This window comes from Augochlora pura, chromosome 2, assembly GCF_028453695.1.
Source record: "Augochlora pura isolate Apur16 chromosome 2, APUR_v2.2.1, whole genome shotgun sequence".
Taxonomy (NCBI): Eukaryota; Metazoa; Arthropoda; class Insecta; order Hymenoptera; family Halictidae; genus Augochlora; species Augochlora pura.
Genome location: NC_135773.1, coordinates 23721123 through 23739288, shown reverse-complemented (window position 1 = coordinate 23739288; position 18166 = coordinate 23721123). Strand labels below are relative to the sequence as shown.

At 31.3% G+C, this 18166-nt stretch overlaps 4 protein-coding genes across 7 annotated transcripts; 3 read left to right on the top strand and 1 right to left on the bottom strand.

Moving 5' to 3' along the window:
- The first annotated feature begins 132 nt into the window (after window positions 1-132).
- On the top strand, window positions 133-4660 carry LOC144477991 (leucine carboxyl methyltransferase 1). The gene is made up of 4 exons (XM_078195721.1): window positions 133-486; window positions 1143-1326; window positions 1405-1756; window positions 1841-4660. Exons 1-4 carry the CDS (start codon window positions 277-279, stop codon window positions 2043-2045), a joined length of 951 nt encoding a protein of 316 aa, XP_078051847.1. The 5' UTR covers window positions 133-276; the 3' UTR covers window positions 2046-4660.
- Window positions 4657-8312, bottom strand: Acadvl (Acyl-CoA dehydrogenase very long chain). The gene is made up of 8 exons (XM_078195686.1): window positions 8100-8312; window positions 7380-7587; window positions 7086-7304; window positions 6220-6648; window positions 5888-6151; window positions 5453-5809; window positions 5117-5329; window positions 4657-5028 (listed from the first exon to the last, which is right to left on the bottom strand). Exons 1-8 carry the CDS (start codon window positions 8276-8278, stop codon window positions 4891-4893), a joined length of 2007 nt encoding a protein of 668 aa, XP_078051812.1. The 5' UTR covers window positions 8279-8312; the 3' UTR covers window positions 4657-4890.
- Window positions 8313-8404: 92 nt separating this feature from the next.
- LOC144477997 (mitochondrial nicotinamide adenine dinucleotide transporter SLC25A51) lies at window positions 8405-11361 on the top strand. Its single transcript, XM_078195726.1, has 3 exons — window positions 8405-9261; window positions 9686-9950; window positions 10040-11361. The coding sequence occupies exons 2-3, from the start codon at window positions 9804-9806 to the stop codon at window positions 10748-10750; spliced, it is 858 nt and encodes a 285-aa protein (XP_078051852.1). The 5' UTR covers window positions 8405-9261; window positions 9686-9803; the 3' UTR covers window positions 10751-11361.
- A 271-nt stretch (window positions 11362-11632) lies between these two features.
- On the top strand, window positions 11633-16897 carry Syn2 (Syntrophin-like 2). Of its 4 annotated transcripts, none has more exons than XM_078195696.1 (11): window positions 11633-11755; window positions 11831-12036; window positions 13262-13366; window positions 13476-13674; window positions 13809-13934; window positions 14018-14179; window positions 14267-14451; window positions 14531-14689; window positions 14764-14988; window positions 15075-15278; window positions 15352-16897. In XM_078195696.1, exons 2-11 carry the CDS (start codon window positions 11974-11976, stop codon window positions 15457-15459), a joined length of 1536 nt encoding a protein of 511 aa, XP_078051822.1. In that variant the 5' UTR covers window positions 11633-11755; window positions 11831-11973; the 3' UTR covers window positions 15460-16897. The 4 variants fall into 4 exon arrangements, with proteins under 4 accessions (XP_078051822.1, XP_078051826.1, XP_078051830.1 ...); XM_078195700.1 differs by having other exon boundaries at window positions 11633-12036; window positions 15352-15466; window positions 16457-16897; XM_078195704.1 differs by having other exon boundaries at window positions 11633-12036; window positions 13479-13674.
- Window positions 16898-18166: the final 1269 nt, after the last annotated feature.

Here is an 18166-nt window from a genome sequence, read left to right as displayed (position 1 = left end):
GACGCCACGGAGGGAATTTGTACTACCGTGATAGCTCTGGGTTGCGAAATGCCCCCACTATGTAGCAGGAAACCCGCGCAGTAACACGAGTCTGCGCCGCAAGTGGATGCGAATGTATATGTACAGCGTACACACGCATTCGTATACAGTTATAGCCAGTATGGTCGTTTGTGCAGGTTTTCTTCCGTGAGTAGTAAGGTAGCACGGTGTTCTCGGCTAAAGAATAATACGCGAAATAATGATTTGTCATAACTGAGGTGAACCGAAGTCGGTGTAATGATCAAAGATATGGCTGATGATGGGGCCATACAGGCCACAAACGATGATGCGAGTGAGTGTAAAAGGTACGCGGTGCAACTTGGTTACTGGTCCGATCCATTTATCAACTTTTTCGTGAAACAAGCCGGACGAAAAGCACCCGAAATCAATCGCGGTTATTACGCGAGGGTGAAAGGGATCGAGGTGTTTGTCGACAAATTTCTTAAGGTACGTGCCTTTGATCTATTCTACGTGGCAAACTCGTCAATTTCGCGATTAAGATTCGCATAACCTAGAAACATGTAGAAACAATCCGGGATACAGCTGATTCGAGTAGCGAAGGATGTGTGCAGTGCTGGAAACCTTGACCTGACCGAGGCCCTGTCCTAATTTCCGAGGTCCCCCCTCTTTTATCATGAAACAACAATATAGGTTGATCTCGTGTACTACTGTCGAACTTTTCTATTTTTATTTTTTTTCATTAAAATAATAGACCATTTTTTAAATGCAGCTTTCTAATCCCTGATGAATCCTTAGAACAATAGTAATTAACTAATGAGCTGTTTGTTATGAAAGTAATGAAATTTCAAACATAGTATGAAAAATTAATTATTAATCATACAACAGTAGGTATATTATTGAAGACATATAATGTAATGAACAGTTACATTATGCAATGTATACAATATTACTTGTATCACATTAATAATCAATACTTAAAGGATTTTTAGTCAGATAATATTAGTAATTTATCATAATATAATAATAAATAAATTTTAGAGTGAAGAGAATATTTTATAATGTAACAAATATTACGAATATACAGTTGAGACAATTTTATATATAATATTCATAGAGAAAATTAACTTATCTTATTGATATAGTTGTCTGGTGAGAAAAGCCAAATCATAAACTTGGGTGCTGGATTCGATACACTTTATTGGAGACTTAAAGAAACAGGGAAATGTCCAGCAAATTTTATAGAGCTTGATTTTCCAAGTATTACCGCTAGAAAATGCTATCACATCAAGAAGCACAAACAGTTGATAGATATGTTGAATACAGAAGGTTACATTTCTTAGCAAAAGTATTATATATCTTTATTGTATAATTAATTATTGCTATTAATTTATATACTCTTTACAGATGGAGAAATTAGGTTTTCAACAACAGATCTACATGCCGCCAATTATCATGTCATGGGAACCGATTTGCGGCACATATCTGAACTTGCTAATAAATTAACACAAGGGGAAGTTAATTTTAATTTACCAACCATGTTCCTTGCAGAATGTGTCCTAGTGTATATAGACCCGAATGCAGCTTCTGCATTATTAAAATGGCTTGCTGGGAAATTTCCAAATAGTATTTTTGTTAATTATGAACAAGTGAACATGAAGGATAAGTTTGGGCAAGTTATGTTGTCTAATTTACGTAGCCGGGGATGTTTGTTAGCAGGTGTAGAAGACTGTGAGTCTTTGGAAACTCAACAAAGACGGTATACATATTCATTTGTTGTACTTATAAATTCATTACACGATTTAATTTGTTAGAAAAATAATGTGCAACGATTGTTTTTCAGATTTACTCTAAACGATTGGGAAGGCTCTAATGCATGGACCATGGTAGAGGTCTATGATTCACTGACTCAATCTGACCGTAGTCAAATCGAGCATATAGAAATGTTGGACGAACGAGAGCTTTTAACTCAGTTATTACAACATTACTGTATCTCGATTGCTTGGAATGGACAAACATTTAAAAATCTGTCTATAGCACAGGGTTAGCTTTCCTAACTCTTATAAGTTACTCCAGGTAGTAATACTGCATCATTACAAAAAAAAAACTGTATAAGCTTGTAACTATGTGTGGCAACTAGTGATGCAAAGTCATTATTTGTTCAAGGAATGAATAAGTTTAAAATGTTTCTAATTCAATATATTCTTTTTTTTTCGAAAATTCAAAATTTTATGAATTAGTTTCTGAATAGACTAAAAAGTTTATACGTATTTTGACAATTTTGTGTGTATTTTTTGCAAAATGAATATATAGTTTGTATATCTATTAAAAATATACAATACTTTCTAAAAGATATTAAGACAATGTAAGTAGAATTATATGAAGAAGATACTTTGATATTTAAATATCCAATTTGATTTGGAAGCTACAATCTGTATTTCTATTGTGATCATAATTGTATGTTATAAATGTTATAATACGTATACTGTAAAAATAATATTGATGGAGTTTAAAGTTTATTCATATCTTTCCAACTGCTAAGTATAAAAAAAATTAAGTTCTAAAACTGCAAATTTAAATACTTTTTACTTGATGCAACATTTAAATAAGTCTTACAAATTCCATTAATTTCCTGTAAAATTAATCTAACAGCCTATAATATAGACATCAATTTGAGATGCACAGATTAGAAAAATTTATATTACGAACGTCTGTGAATCCATTATTTTCTTACACAAAACTTACTACTTTGTACTTGGAAATTCTTATCTTTATAGAATTTACTATCATATAATAACGTTATTAAATATGCTTTCAGTATATTCATATATTTCTTACTACGTCATTATAAGTCAGCTTAATACTACATGCTATTAATTAATTACAGTCATGTGTAGTTTTCCCTGCCCGTGGTTATATAAAATACACACATGCAACGAAGACGAGATTTTACTTAAGTGTATAATTCCTATTTGGATTTATTATTCATAAATATTTTAGCTAGTTTCAGTTTGATAAATTCTATGCACAGAAAGGATTAATTAAAGTGCAGCTGATCTTACTTGCTACTGCTAGAAATATAATACTAAATTTTTTTGTGGGAAATATGAAATGTATATACAGGAAATTGTATTTTCACCATTGTTATCATAAATAAGTCCATAATATATAGGTGGATCATAAAATGATACTGAAGAAATTCTCAGGAAGTAAGTTGATGGACAGATTAACATAATTATCAATTTCTTTCCAAAGGACTGTAAATTGATTCATTAAATTTCCCCCAGCTGGATAGCTGAATTAATGAAGATTAATTTTTCTTAAAAAGGAATATCAGGGTTATGATATACACAATGTAAAGATAGTATGAGAATTTTCACAGAACTTTTGTTGTAGTAACAAGACAACAAATTGGTAACTTGCCTCATCTTTTAATGTGTTAACTCTGAATTTGACCACGACTATATTTTCCTCATTATTCGCCATGTTATATTCGCCAATATTCTCATAATGGCTTATTAGACCATAACACGTAATATTATATAGTAAAAGTATATAAATATGTTTAAAAAAAAGAATTGTGAATTCGTATAATTGAAACTTGTATGTTTTTGAACATAGGATTGCATACCTGGAGTAACAAGCACTAAAAATAACAAATAATCCAATGTTCTATTTTTCTGAAAAGTTATCACAGTTATATCTATCAGCGACAGTAGATTGATTCTTTCCAATTGCGTGTTTGAGACATTCTATAATAAAATTATACCTTGTCAGAAATAGGTTTCATACAATCTCACTTTATTTACTTGGTATGATATTGAATATACTTCATAAGTGTTTTAGACAACTTAAAGTTTGAGAATCAAATTGTTCGTATAGCATTTTTATTGAAAATTGGAACAAAACACTGCCAATATGTTACCCAAAAAAATCTTTAACTGTGACGCACGAGCAAGTAGATAGTTCCGATAGTTACTTTTACAAAATGAAAGGTTTTGAATTAAACCATAAGCCTCTATAGTATTTTTATTTATTTATTTTTATTCAAACAAATACATCGAATCTACTTTATAACTTTTCATTTCGTTTATAGACTTTAAAGAGATAATAGTTTGAATCTCAAACTTAAGAAGTACTTTATCTTTAAGAAACGCGAATTTCACAATTCTATGTTTTTGCATGTAATTTATTCTACACTTAATGTTATTACTGTCTTTTATGGATGCTGTAAAAATTCAATCATACAATGGCTATACAAGTATTCTGTGTGCTTCCATGTTATAGACGGATGTAAAATGATCAGAAAGTATGTTCTTACTTTGCGTAACGTTGTGATATTGTTAAATTATGCATTTATATATTGCAATTAAAAGAAAGTAATTGAAAAAATTAATATTAATTAGAATTAAAAAATATTGACCGTACTTGTTTCCTTGTATTTTATAGCAAAATCTTAAAGGAAAACAAAAAGAATAGTGTTAATTTCATTGGACATTCTTAAATGTATGATGAAGTAAAATGCGTATGTGAATACAATTTTTCAACTTAGACTTAATTTAATTTATTTTATAAAAATGACATGAATACCATGTATATTATTCTTAAAACTGGTTTTATGATTCTGTGAGGATTAACGGAAAATAAACAGCATCTACCTTCATGTGTATAGTATTATTTATAACAATTTTATTTATAATTTTTTTATGTAAAAATATGAAAAATATACTATACAATTATAAATTTGTATAATTCCTCCAATATAACATTCAGTATTGCATTATTCGTTGCTTATTAAAAATTTAAAAAGAAACTACATCTTCGTGTATCATAACAGCTTCGTTTATAAATTATTTGAAATAATCATTCCAAATATCAATAATTTTATGATTTTCAAAAACTTAGAGGATTCAGTTGAACACATCCTCCATGATCGCACATGTTTCTTGAAATTTTATTTAATTTAGTGAACACGTCTAACTGTTTACCCGACGAGATTGCTGTTAAGTTTTGTTTCACACGTTCAGATGCCTAGAACGCAATCAATAAATATTAGTACAATGAAATTATACTAGAAGTAATACTAAAAATGAAACTTGACAAAAAAAAACGTTCTTACTTCAGTACACCATATCTGAGCCATAGTAATCTCATGTTCTGCACTTGGAAGATTTTTATTGGCAGACATTGTTGCTCTGCTCAAAACAACAGCCATAGTGTATGTATCAAAAGCTACTTGTGCAATTCTATTAAGCACAAATTGTTCGTCCACAATTCCACGTCCATATTTGATGAGACTAGATTCTATGCTTTGTCCGAAAGCTTCTATGCCCTATAAATAAATTATTGCTTAGTAATGCCTAGATCAAATTGTTAATAATCGAGGCTACCAACAGTCTACAAACAAATTGACAGATAGAAAAATTAAGCATGAACATTATAAATTAATGTAAACCTTTGTGCACAGTGTAGCACTTTCTTCCAGTGTAGGATGAACTAAATGTGTAAGGCTAAGCGCTTGTCCTAAACCAATTGCTCGCGTTGCTCTCTTCGTTGCTTCCTCAAAAATTAATCCTAAATTAGCAGTGGGATTTTTAAATGCTTTCTGTAATTCTTTCAAATGACTGCCAGCATGCTGAATTCCAGTTAGCGCAACAAAAAGACGAAGGATATCGTTAGTTCCTTCAAAAATTCTGAAAATACGTATATCTCGCATAACACGTTCAAGGCAGGCGTCTCTCATGTATCCCATTCCACCCAATATTTGAATAGCTTCATCGCAAACCCACCATGCAGCATCCGATGCAAAACACTATGAAAAAAATAGTATATTAAATTTTACAGAATTTTCAGTGTAATACAATTTTTATTTTTTTTAAATAAATTATACCTTAGAGATTGCTGCTTCTAGATGATAATCCTGACTTCCACTATCCATATTACCACTAATTGTGTATGCAAGAGATTCGGTTATGTATTGTAATAATGCCATACGAGCCAATTTCTCTTGGATAGTTCCATAGTTATTGATTGTGCGTCCAAATTGTACACGTTGTGTTGCGTGATCGACAGCTTTCTTAATACAGTAACGCATGGTGCCAGAAAGAGCGGACGCCATACCAAATCTACCATTGTTTAAAATATTCATTGCAACCTAAAACAATATGTAAAGTATAACAATTTTTTCAGGGCCTTTTTATTATTGATTGAAAGGATTAATACCTTAAAGCCTTGACCTTCTTCACTTATAATATTTTCTGCAGGTATTTTAACATCTTCAAAATATACTTCAGTTGTATTACTACATTTGATACCCATCTTCTTTTCTGGTGGTCCACTTGTTACACCACCAAATGACCTTTCAACAATGAAAGCAGTAACTTTATCCTGTTCTTTTCCTGTTTTCGGGTCCTTTGTTGGAACTTGCGCAAACACTGTCATTATTTCTGCTAAACCACCATTTGATATCCAAATTTTGCTTCCATTTAATACATAATGTGATCCATCGGCAGATTTAACTGCTCGTGAACGAATTGAACCAGCATCCGAACCACAACTTGGTTCAGTTAAACAAAATGCTGCCATACTTCCACTGCAGACCCTTGGAAGATACTTTTTCTTCTGTTCCGGTGTACCAAATAAAAGTATACCCTGTGTTTTAAGAACACACTTGAAAACAATTTTTTAAACATTGAGATAGTATTATAATAAATTCTAATGCTTCATTAGGCACCTGAACATATTCATATCTTTTTAATTAATAAAAATAATAACTTTTTTTATTATATAATACGGTTTAATGAGATAATATTTGACAAAAATAAAAGCTTTAACACGTTGACGCCGATGCCGATATTCAGGGTTTTCTCTGTGAGGCGGCGACCGAAATTTAAAAAGATTAAATAATTATATTAAATATATAATATTGAGTTGTCATGTTTTTACGGCTAGATGTCTATCTATAATGTTGAGATAAAGTAACATAAACTTATTTTGTCTTATCTATTTTGTAAAATACTCATCGGTGATGCACGCCGGTGTAAACGTGTTAAAAAGACGCAAAATCTTCTTGATTACCTAATACATACTTTAAACCCTATACTTTGATGTGCTCCTAAGGTAATGCCAACACCTAAATCATTGTATCCACAAACTTCAACGCATCTGCCATATTGAGTATTGTTTAATCCTAAGCCACCGTATTCTTCAGGAACCTGAAGACAAAATGCTCCTACCTCCCACATTGTAGCCATTGTCTTATCATCTATACATGCATTTTCATCATTCTTCATAGGATCATTTACTTCCTTAAAGCATAAATAAAAACAGAATTAATTTCTAAACCACTATAACATTTTCTTTTCTACTTTAAACATTATTACCTCGAAGAACCTTTCAAAAGGACCAATTAAAAGTTTTAATGTGTCCATCTGCTCTTCATTTAATACTTCTGGGAAAGGGAATACTTGGCTAGGTTGCAACTGGCCTCGAAAGATGTTCATAGTAAATGATTGTGATTCTTTTGTTGATGCATTTTTGTCTGCTTTTTCTTTTGGTGAATCTTTTGCAGCTGCTTGCGTTGCTAAACATCTGAAACAAATAAATTTATAACAAGTTAATTTCCACAAGTAATAACTGCATTATTTAGTCTTACGCAATTTTGCAATTTGAGTTATCTGCTAAAGCTACGAAATTTGTGTTACCACAGAAATAAATATAAATGCATTCATAGTTTACCCTTAATAGTATGCACATACAATTAAATGGCATATAGAAATTCCATTAGCTTCCTATATACCTTTTCAATGGTAATATAAAAAGAAACATGTATAAATACTTATATCTGTTTAAAAAATAAATTAATGAAATATTATGATCTGTACATGCGACTAGATCAAAGTCCATTCAATTGATATACCAGCTGTCAACACAGATATCTAACATCTAAATCTGACAACCTTCAAAATTGAAACTGACAATATTTTTTTCACCAATGTTAGAATTGAAACAAATAACCACAATTGTTAACAATTGAGAACGCTGCAACAGGTTTATTGATGATGCTCAAAACGTAGAATTTCCATAATAACAAAACAACTCACCTTAAATTAGAATCTACGATTTTTAAAAAACTTTGTGGTTTTTGTGCAATAAAATTCGCGATACGAAGCATTTTGACGTTTACGAGGTTTACGGTCGGGTATCTACTACTCCACTCACAAAAGCGTTTGAAATGTATTAACAATACGTTTGGAATACTTGGTAATACGTATGTATACATATAAATATACTATAATAGTGTACATCATATTGCGCCACGCTAGGGGCAAGGAGCTCAGAAAGTTGAGGTATGGTACAGAACCTGTTTTTCTCTGATTGGTTGAACTAAGCGATGCTCCTCCTACAGTTTTAGCAAAGAGAGGCAATGGCAAATGAGTGAGCGAGCACGAAAGCTCTCCAGAGCAGGATGCGCATTAAAATGGTGGGGATAAAAGAGCGCAATATGGAGAGGCATCAGTGAATACACGAGTCCAGTCTAAGAAGTTGAACTCGGGCAAAGTTCTTATATCGTATTATCTGTTGCCGTTATTTCGGAATGCAAAAAATTAAATAATTCAAAAAATGAATCATAGGAAGTCGCGTCTTTTATATAACTCTCTACGCATAAACACGTACATACATATGTATGTAATAGAACACAAATAACCTGTGGTCAGCTCAATGTTACTTTATATTTATACGTCAAAGGACACAGTACTGTATTGAACAGTAGTTGAATTTTTTTAACATTGGACTAAATGACTAAAATTTTTTTAAACAACCTTTTTTAAATTATGAATATATATACACATGTATATATATATATATATATATGTATGTATATATACATATATCCGGAAATTCTCTTTCAAATAAAGATAAATCATCTAATCTGAATATACAATATAAAAACAGCATATGAACATTACACACTGTATGTATATGTACACATCTATGTACATGTATTCTGCCTGCAAAGTTCGCAAATTTTCATTGGTTTGCACGTGAGATTTCGATTGGCTTCGTTAATGTCTAGCTTTTATAGAAAAAATTATTAATTCGTATGACCGATCAAGATTTGTGTATGTATGTATTAAAAACTGGGTTTATTAATCTACAAAGAAATACGAAAATTATGAAATGTATCAGGGAATATAGATACTGAAGCTGAATTACAACATATGTGAACGGGTAATATGGGTTGAGTCATAAATTGCACAAGATGTGAGTACAGTGTTTCAAAAATTGTTACATATTTATAACATGTAATCGGTTCTTATTGTATGAAAATTACATAATATGTGCAACAATAACATGTGTTACATATTGAGCTTCATTTGTTTATTTAATGTTCAGTGTATACTATAATTGCACTTTACTCGAAATGTTTATATTATTTTGTTGAATACGTTTTAATAAATACAAATGCTTATAATTAACATGTAAAATGCAATCAATTTTTTTGTCGCTACTAAGTTTATTATTACTTAAGTAATTTTATTTAATATGTACGACTATCGCATTACTTTAATACTCAGTACTGTTATAGATATTTTATTTTTAACTTGTTTTTGTTATAACTGATTATAAGTTGCTGTGTAAATTTCTATATAATTTATGGGGGATATAAATACTTTAATCCTTACAGGTAAATGATTTTGTCGATCTAAACTATTTGAAACGGATGGCGTAGAGGAGAAGTAAACATGATTGACTATTCCAAATTGTAGCGCTGTATAAATAAATTATTCTAGAAAAATATTAAAATGAGTAACATTACTTCGCAAGATGTGTCGGTCAGATCAGTGTTAGCATTAAACAATAACGATTTAAAAGAATTTATTTGCGGATGGGGGGCTGCTGTTATTAACGTATCTATTACCTTTCCTATTAATAAAATTATATTTAGACAGGTATGTAACAAAATTATTTATTCATATTCTTAGAGATATTTATGAGTTATATAATAAGAGGACCAATTTTCTTTGTTACTATTGTACAGATTTTGGAAGATGTACCAGCCAATACTGCATTCAAACAAATATCCAAAGAAGGAATACGACTGTTATATCGTGGAATTTTACCACCCCTTTGCCAAAAGACTCTATCCCTTAGTGTAATGTTTAGTATGTACGAAGGATGTAAAGAACGTCTGTACATGTTAACAAACAATGATGTGTTAGTTAGAATATTAGCAGCCCACTTTGCTGGCACTGCTGAGGCTATACTTATGCCACTTGAAAGAGTACAAACGCTGCTACAAGATTGGCGGTATCATAACAAATTTAAGAATACTTCTCATGCATTTAAATATTTATTAAAAAATTATGGTTTAGCGGAATACTATCGTGGGTTAGTTCCAATTATATATAGGAATAGCTGTTCAAATCTTATGTTCTTTGCTTTGAGAGAACAATCGAAACGATTGATGGGTGACCAGGAAACGCTGGTAACAAGTTTCATCAATGGTGCTTTAATTGGTGGCTTTACAAGTACTATATTTTATCCAATGAATGTAATAAAAATTCATATGCAATCAAAAATAGGAGGTAATTTTCAGAGATTCATGACTGTAACTCATGAAATATATACAGCAAGAAACAAGAGTATATTGTCGTTTTATAAAGGTGTACATCTGAATTGTGTAAGATCATTTATTAGCTGGGGAATCATAAGTACATCTTATGATTTTCTTAAACAAATCATATTTTAACAATAATTAGAATTAGGGTATGAAAATTAATATTTATTTTAAAGAAAATACAATGAGCATAGGAATTAGCTACATTTTAATTGTTAAAGTTCATGATCGCACAGTTCTCTTACAACAAATAAACAAGATATAATGAAGATGAGAAAACGTGAAATATAATGGAAAATCTCAAAATAATAGTAGTTTCATGATTATATTCCTGCAATCATTGTGAAAATATTATTTTATAATAATATGAACAAGTAAATGTAAACTATAGCAAATAGAATTTATAATTAATGTTTTAACTGATAAAAAAAGCTCATATGAAATTTTTGTTTCTTGTTCTTGGGGAGAAAATAGTCTTTCTCTCTTATGCAATTATGCATTTATAAATTAAACATTATTTTCATAAAAATTAATCTTATATCTAAATTTAAGACACAATTTATGTGCTGTATGTGGTTAATAAAAAAGTTAATGTAATGTAGCTTCGAATATTAAACAAAATACGTAAAAACAATAAAATTTATATTTTCTATGATAGTTACATATTATTGATTCTGAGTTTCTACAACAAATGTAATATTTTATTGTACGAAAATAGTGCAACTAATAAAGTTGTGAATTTATATGAACATACGTAGTCTGCTTGCAAAATACCCAAGATTTAAATGAAACTGTACAAGAAAATGAAAATTGATTTATAATTCGATTCCACGGGGATAAGAAATGATTTGCGTTTCACAAGGGGATGGAAATTCCGTTTATGTTTCCCGCGAACGAAAAGAAAACGAAGCGGCATCGGTGCGCGATGTATCCTGCAAATCGATGCGCCTCGGCCGCGGGCTTTTAGCTACTTTTAGCCCACTCCAATTCTTCTGCGTCCCGGTTCAAGCTTTTCGTATCCCCCGGAACGTCTCGAAGCGTCACGAGTCACGATGCACTCTACCCCGCGGCTTTAATACCGTACGAGCGTCCCGCCGCGTCGTGAAATACATCTGTATTCTAGTCCGGCGTAAGTCGGTGCGTTTCCTCTTTCCCTTTTTTTTTTCCTGAAAAAAAAAGGACCGTGGTTATGATCTTACTGTCTTCGAACAGCAGCCGCAGTTGTGTCGGACGACCCGTATGAAACTAACATGCGACTTGTGGTGTCGAGGAGAACCGAAATTCTCTCGGTCTCGGTGATTCGCGGCTGGCAATACGGGGAGCTGTTTTCGCGGACCGCATAATCGGATCGAATAATGAGAATCAACGCGACAAAAATGAGCACTCCGATCGAGGAGAAGATTGACCAGAAACTGAAGGTGAGAAATCAAATGCAAGGTCTTGCTTTCGTTACTTTCAGTGATGGGAATCGAATCTGCGCTAACGTTTAGGTATTCGAGTGTTCTCTTGTCGAAAGCGTCGACGTCGCAATGTATAGTGACAGAGAAAAGTTTTCATACATACTTTGACCTTTCGTTTAGATTGTTAACATTCATTTGGTAAAACACTGTGTGAGAAGAAATGGTTCGCGTCGCTTCGTTTTGCGAAAATCTACGAGAACCAGTGACTGATTGTAAATCATTTTTACTGTAAGTGACATGTTGAAGATCGCATTGCCAATTTGAAGCAAGAAACAATGGTGCATAAACATTTTGTCTCGTGCTGTTTTATTGCATGGTAATTGCAAACACTGTGTCCCGTTTATAGGTTTTTTTTATTAGTGGCAGCCAATTTGAAATAATGGAAAACTCTTTTCGACGATACAATTAATGCTGGACTGCAGATACATTACATAAATGTACAGTTTCGTCTATGAATTTACGTAAATTAAAGCGAACAAGGAATTTTATATATCGAATAGTATGAACGATCAAACTTATTAGCAAAATGAATTTTCAAAAATCAATACGTATAATATAGTTAATTAAAAGCTAGTTATTAAGGGATCAAATGACAACCGAACGAAATCATGGTACACGCTACTGAATTGTTCGATGATTTGTATTTTCGATTATAGAACTTTGAATTGTTAAAAATTATTCGTAATATCCAGATAATCGAAAAGTATTAAGTCACAGAGAATTAGGTCTTTCAAGATGGAATTATTGACATTTCGAGTCCTAATATTAGTACGTCTTTTTATATTATCTTGGAAACGCGTTCCAATTCAACTCTGTGCTCGTTTCAGCGTCAGAATGAACACGGAAATCGATTTTATTTGATTGGGAACTTCACGTAAATTATTTCAATGTTGAATTCGATGTAACATTTTTCGATTAAATATTGTATAGAAGCTGCTCCATGATCAATATAATAAAATTAATGAAAATAATATACACAATTACAAAATATATTTATATTATATTTTCTTAGACCAAGATAACTTAATATGGAATTTAAATTAAAAATTCAATTATCTTGTTTGAATGTTACTATAAAATATTTTGTATGAATTTCATTACTGGAAGTAAAGGATTTAAATACATAGTATAGAACCATTTTTTAAACAGGAAGTATTAAAAAATTTGTATTATTTTGAAATAGGTGAGGACAGGAATGGTAAGCGTTAGCGATGGGAAAAGCAAGCCAATACCAATGTGTTTACATTTGTCCATGGAAGTTCTGAAACTTCAGAGAGAAGATTTAGAGGTAATGTTCAGTTTATCTAATTCTTTTTATATTTTAATAACAATCGTGAAATATCTACAGTACAGCTATAAGAAACAAATGATACATAAAATGTGACAATGATTTCTAGCAGGCAGTGAATCATAATAAGCCACCATTGGATGCTAAGGAACGAATGGTGCAAATCACCAGACAGAAAGTTGGAGGCTTAGGATTAAGTATAAAAGGAGGAGCAGAACATAAGCTTCCTGTCCTTATATCTAGAATTTACAAAGGCCAAGCTGCTGATCAGTGTGGCCAATTGTTCGTAGGAGATGCAATTATTAAAGGTATGTATTTTTTCTTTTGTGTATAGCTTGTTTCCATTTGGATTATGATATGATATCAGTATTGAAACATTCAACAATCAGAAGATCATAATATCAATCGATTAAATATGGATTAATATTTTATTCAAATATAGTGAATGGAGAATACATAACTGCATGTAATCATGATGATGCTGTGAACATCCTGAGGAATGCTGGTGACATCATTGTTTTAACAGTGAAACATTATAGAGCAGCTAAACCATTTCTACAAAAAAATGGTAACCAGAACATTATGTGTAATACACACCTATGCTCCTTGTAATTTTGTGATATCATTTTAACATTATAACATTCTTTGTAGAAAAAGAAGAGAAGTTGGATAATGTTCCAAATGGTGGGTCAGAAGATGAATGGCTCTCACCCAATAGACAGGGTGGCAGTCCCAGGTGTGGCCACAGTAGACAGAGTTCAAATGCATCTGTAACCTCGATACAATCTAAAAAATGGGTGGACGTTATAACAGGTTGCGATATTTTTATCAATTTTTTTTAAACTTGCTTATTCATGTTAAAGTGCTGAGAATGAAAAGAATAATGTTATAAATTTTCAGTTCCGCTAATGATGGCATATGTAACAAGATACATATTTGGGACAGATAAACTCAGAAGAAATGCATTTGAAGTGAGAGGATTGAATGGTGCACGCACTGGTGTAATTCACTGTGATGATAGTGCCATCCTAAGTCAATGGTTAAAGTATATTACTGATAACATTACTGGTTTAACGCATTTACAGGTGAAGAACATTTGTTATTTACAGCTTTACTAATTCTGTAAGTCAATCATTAAAATAATGTATTTCTAAACGTTTTTAGATGAAATTATATAATCGGAATTTCGGGGTGGGTGAACGTATAGAATATATGGGATGGGTAAATGAAGCGGTGAGCAATAGTAATCAGCCATGGCAGAGCTATAGACCAAGATTTCTGGCACTAAAAGGACCTGATTTATTGTTATTTGAGACACCTCCCGTACGTATAAACCGAGATACACTATGTTTTTAAATCGAACGAGGTAATTAAATAATATGCGGTTTCTTCATTAGTGCAACATAGGCGACTGGTCTCGGTGTGCATTAACTTTTAAAGTCTACCAAACGATGTTCCGAGTAATGAGAGAATCTGAAAATGTGGATGAAAGACAGCACTGTTTCTTAGCTCAAAGTCCCGGAAAGCCGCCACGATATTTAAGTGTTGAAACTAGGCAAGAACTTTTAAGAGTTGAAGCAGCATGGCACACCGCAGTGTGTTCAGCTGTTACGCATTTAAAAGTTTGTATTAAATTTTACATGAAAACTGTAAAGGTAACGTTAAAAATATTTGTTAGTCTTCTTGTTAAATGCATATTTTATTTCAGAGTAAAACATTTCCTGTCACGTTTAATGGAAGAAGTGCAGGGTTAACATTAGAATGGACACAAGGCTTCACGCTTTCTTATGAAGATATTGGAGAAGTCGTATGGCGTTATAAATTTTCCCAATTGAGGGGATCTAGTGACGACGGAAAGAGCAGGTTAAAGTTACACTTTCAAGAACCGGATAGTATCGGAATTGAGACGAAGGTATTATTCGGCTTTGAAAATGCACACGAAGTAACGAAGTCCATTTATTAACCTGCTTTTCCATTATTTGTAGGAATTGGAATGTTCTCAGCTGCAGAATTTATTGTTCTGTATGCATGCGTTCTTAACCGCAAAAGTTGCTGCGGTAGACCCAACCTTTTTAACGTCAACTACACCATAAGATTGAAGTAAGTATTATCGCCAATAATGCAAAACATGGATCATTGTTCAATATTCATATAATTACATAGACGTACAGAAATAATAATGATTAATGAACTAGAACAAAGACATGTCAAATACTAGTCAATTCCCCAGTGGAAATATGTTTATGTTTTCTGAAAAATTACATATAATATTGTTTTTTTAAATGCTTCCGTTTTTATTTTTGACGGATACCGATGTACCATTATGTAGATAGTAATATCAATTGCTAGATGTATATTATTTATGTATATATACATATATATCGTTATATACTTTGCGATTAATTAAGCACTGCTATTTATTTTTTTATACTGATAAATTAGAAGTTTATAGGAAGTCGATATTTCATTGCAACATTTTAAGCTAATTTCGAAAGCGTAGCTGCTTTACTTTTGAAAGCATATTGTTTTAAAGGATATTCTTATAATATGAAAAACGTGCATTTATTACATCAAAAAGTGGAAACATTAAGTCGGAATTAAAAACTTATTAAAACGCTCGTTCATGATTTTTAAGTTCCGAAGATAAAGCAATCTTCTTTAAGCAATGTTTCATATATATTCATGTGTTGAGTTACTTTTCACGTGTATCTGGTGCCTTAAAAACCATGAACAAAGTGTAATTAATAATAAGTTATAAAAATGCATCGAAATTGTATAGTTCATTAGAACAGCAAGTTTTATGCATCTAATGCCGCGGCATACATTTTACTAAAAAAAATTTTATCTTGCGTTGAACACAGAAATATGAGATTATATTAGTCTAATATTAATTTTAAATCAGTATTAATTCAATGAGATAAAAAAATCGTGGAGGAAAAACCTAATAGCAATAAGTAGTATCATTAGACCACTGTGGCCATCTATTTAAAAAGATTTATTTAATAATGCGTAAACAAGAAAGAATAGATCACACAGGGAGCAAACATACAAATGATATTGTGAATAATTCGTTTGTCAATTATTTCATAGAAATCAGCAGCAGTGCAAGAAATTCCGTGTCTATATTTACAATATTAAGTTAAAAGCATATTCTAAATCATAAAGTCTACAGATCAATTATGCTTTTTAAGCTTTTTTAATTGTTCTTGCGCCGAAGAATTTTGATATATATAAATTTTTGTTATTGCGTTACAAAAATCTCTATTCTTCTCTTTCTCTATAAAAGTTCTAACGTTACTAATTATGGGAGGTAATTTTCAAAACTAATACCACACTCTGTGCAATTAATCTACCAATTTACAATTATATTTAGAGCAATAAATGTACATTGGATGAAGAAAAAAAAGGAATGCTGTTTAGAACACAAACTGCACTTTGTATTAATCATAATACACAATTCCTATCGTTCAAATTTTACGGGAATTTTATCATAATCATCTCAGAAAGTAATGGAAACTGTATACGCTTACAGTTGAACACTTGTATACAGTCTATCGATCGATCATACGACATTTAATTTAATTGTACGGAGATTGACAGATGTTTAATTTGCATTGCACATTTTAAGGGTCTCCAGTTACTCGTAGAAAGTGCCTATACGATTATATATAATACAATAGGAATTATAATTCATTTTCACCAATTGATTCTCCTAGTCTAAATGATAAGAGCGTTACCATTGTCCAAAACTTTGAAAAACTTAATATGGTAATTACTATGGAGATATACGGAAATTATTATGGTAATTTAATTGTAATTGAAAGGCACTCTAGGAAAACAAGCATCACTTTATTGTATTGCATTGTTTTCTAGTATCCTGCGCGAACAACGGGTTTTTTATGTTCTTTATTTAGAAAATGACCACACACGTATGGTAAAATAAAGAAATAAATAAATAGAACTCACTACTGAATTTAATTACAGATGCATCGCGGTGAGTTTTTATAAACTATAATATTGTTAGCAAGGGCCAAAATAGTTCAGTATGCAAGTACCGAGAAATACTATTTATAGGCGTCCACTTGTTAGATTTGCAAATACAATGAAACTGTATCCAAGAGCATCCATGTATTGACTCATGTCATTACACTCAGAAAGCAATTATAACTGTGTGTTATTTATTAAGTGCAAGATATGTTACAATGTTCCATAATGGCATTACTGTTTTCTATTATATATGTGCATCGCAAGCATTCTATAGTTAAATTTAGACTATAATAAAAAAACAACTGCACAATTACATTGTATAGGTAACATAAGCCAGAGAATTTGAAGCTGATCTGCAAAAGTTGGATATAATGCTATTTATAGTTGTTTAACATTAATCTTCCTTTCTCAAAACTTAATCATTGAAGAATCCATTCTATAATTTTTAATTTAATGAAAAGAAAAAAATGTTAAACACTTGGATAAAGATATTCATCATTAGGAAGATTATTGTCATTGCGGCTTTTTTTATCCAAATTTCTTTTAAATTTAATAGTACTGTATAATGTACAGTATTTTAATGGATTCTACAATGTATGAGAACAATTATATAGGTATATCAAGTCATTCTATGTTATTCAGCAATATTGATGTAAATAGGAGAACATGGCCATGCGTTTTCTAAATAATAAGCTTTAAGTTAAAAATGACTTGTTATTCTGAAATTCCATATCTCTCTATATACCATAAAATGATATAAAAAAAAATTGATTTCATAATAGCTTTAGATCGATATGGGATTACAGAATTACT

What these genes read in the sequence shown, in the direction of transcription:
- LOC144477991 (XM_078195721.1), top strand. Translation starts at nt 277, where the DNA reads ATGATCAAAGATATGGCTGATGATGGGGCCATACAGGCCACAAACGAT. An exon ending in TTGTCGACAAATTTCTTAAG is followed by an intron (nt 487 to 1,142) that starts GTACGTGCCTTT and finishes TTATTGATATAG; the next exon opens with TTGTCTGGTGAGAAAAGCCA. An exon ending in AGATATGTTGAATACAGAAG is followed by an intron (nt 1,327 to 1,404) that starts GTTACATTTCTT and finishes TACTCTTTACAG; the next exon opens with ATGGAGAAATTAGGTTTTCA.
- Acadvl (XM_078195686.1), bottom strand. Translation starts at nt 8,278, where the DNA reads ATGTATACATACGTATTACCAAGTATTCCAAACGTATTGTTAATACAT. An exon ending in ATCGTAGATTCTAATTTAAG is followed by an intron (nt 7,588 to 8,099) that starts GTGAGTTGTTTT and finishes TATTTGTTTCAG; the next exon opens with ATGTTTAGCAACGCAAGCAG. An exon ending in CTCAGATATGGTGTACTGAA is followed by an intron (nt 5,029 to 5,116) that starts GTAAGAACGTTT and finishes ATTGCGTTCTAG; the next exon opens with GCATCTGAACGTGTGAAACA.
- LOC144477997 (XM_078195726.1), top strand. Translation starts at nt 9,804, where the DNA reads ATGAGTAACATTACTTCGCAAGATGTGTCGGTCAGATCAGTGTTAGCA. An exon ending in ATAAAATTATATTTAGACAG is followed by an intron (nt 9,951 to 10,039) that starts GTATGTAACAAA and finishes ACTATTGTACAG; the next exon opens with ATTTTGGAAGATGTACCAGC.
- Syn2 (XM_078195696.1), top strand. Translation starts at nt 11,974, where the DNA reads ATGAGAATCAACGCGACAAAAATGAGCACTCCGATCGAGGAGAAGATT. An exon ending in CAGCTGTTACGCATTTAAAA is followed by an intron (nt 14,989 to 15,074) that starts GTTTGTATTAAA and finishes ATTTTATTTCAG; the next exon opens with AGTAAAACATTTCCTGTCAC. An exon ending in GTATCGGAATTGAGACGAAG is followed by an intron (nt 15,279 to 15,351) that starts GTATTATTCGGC and finishes CATTATTTGTAG; the next exon opens with GAATTGGAATGTTCTCAGCT.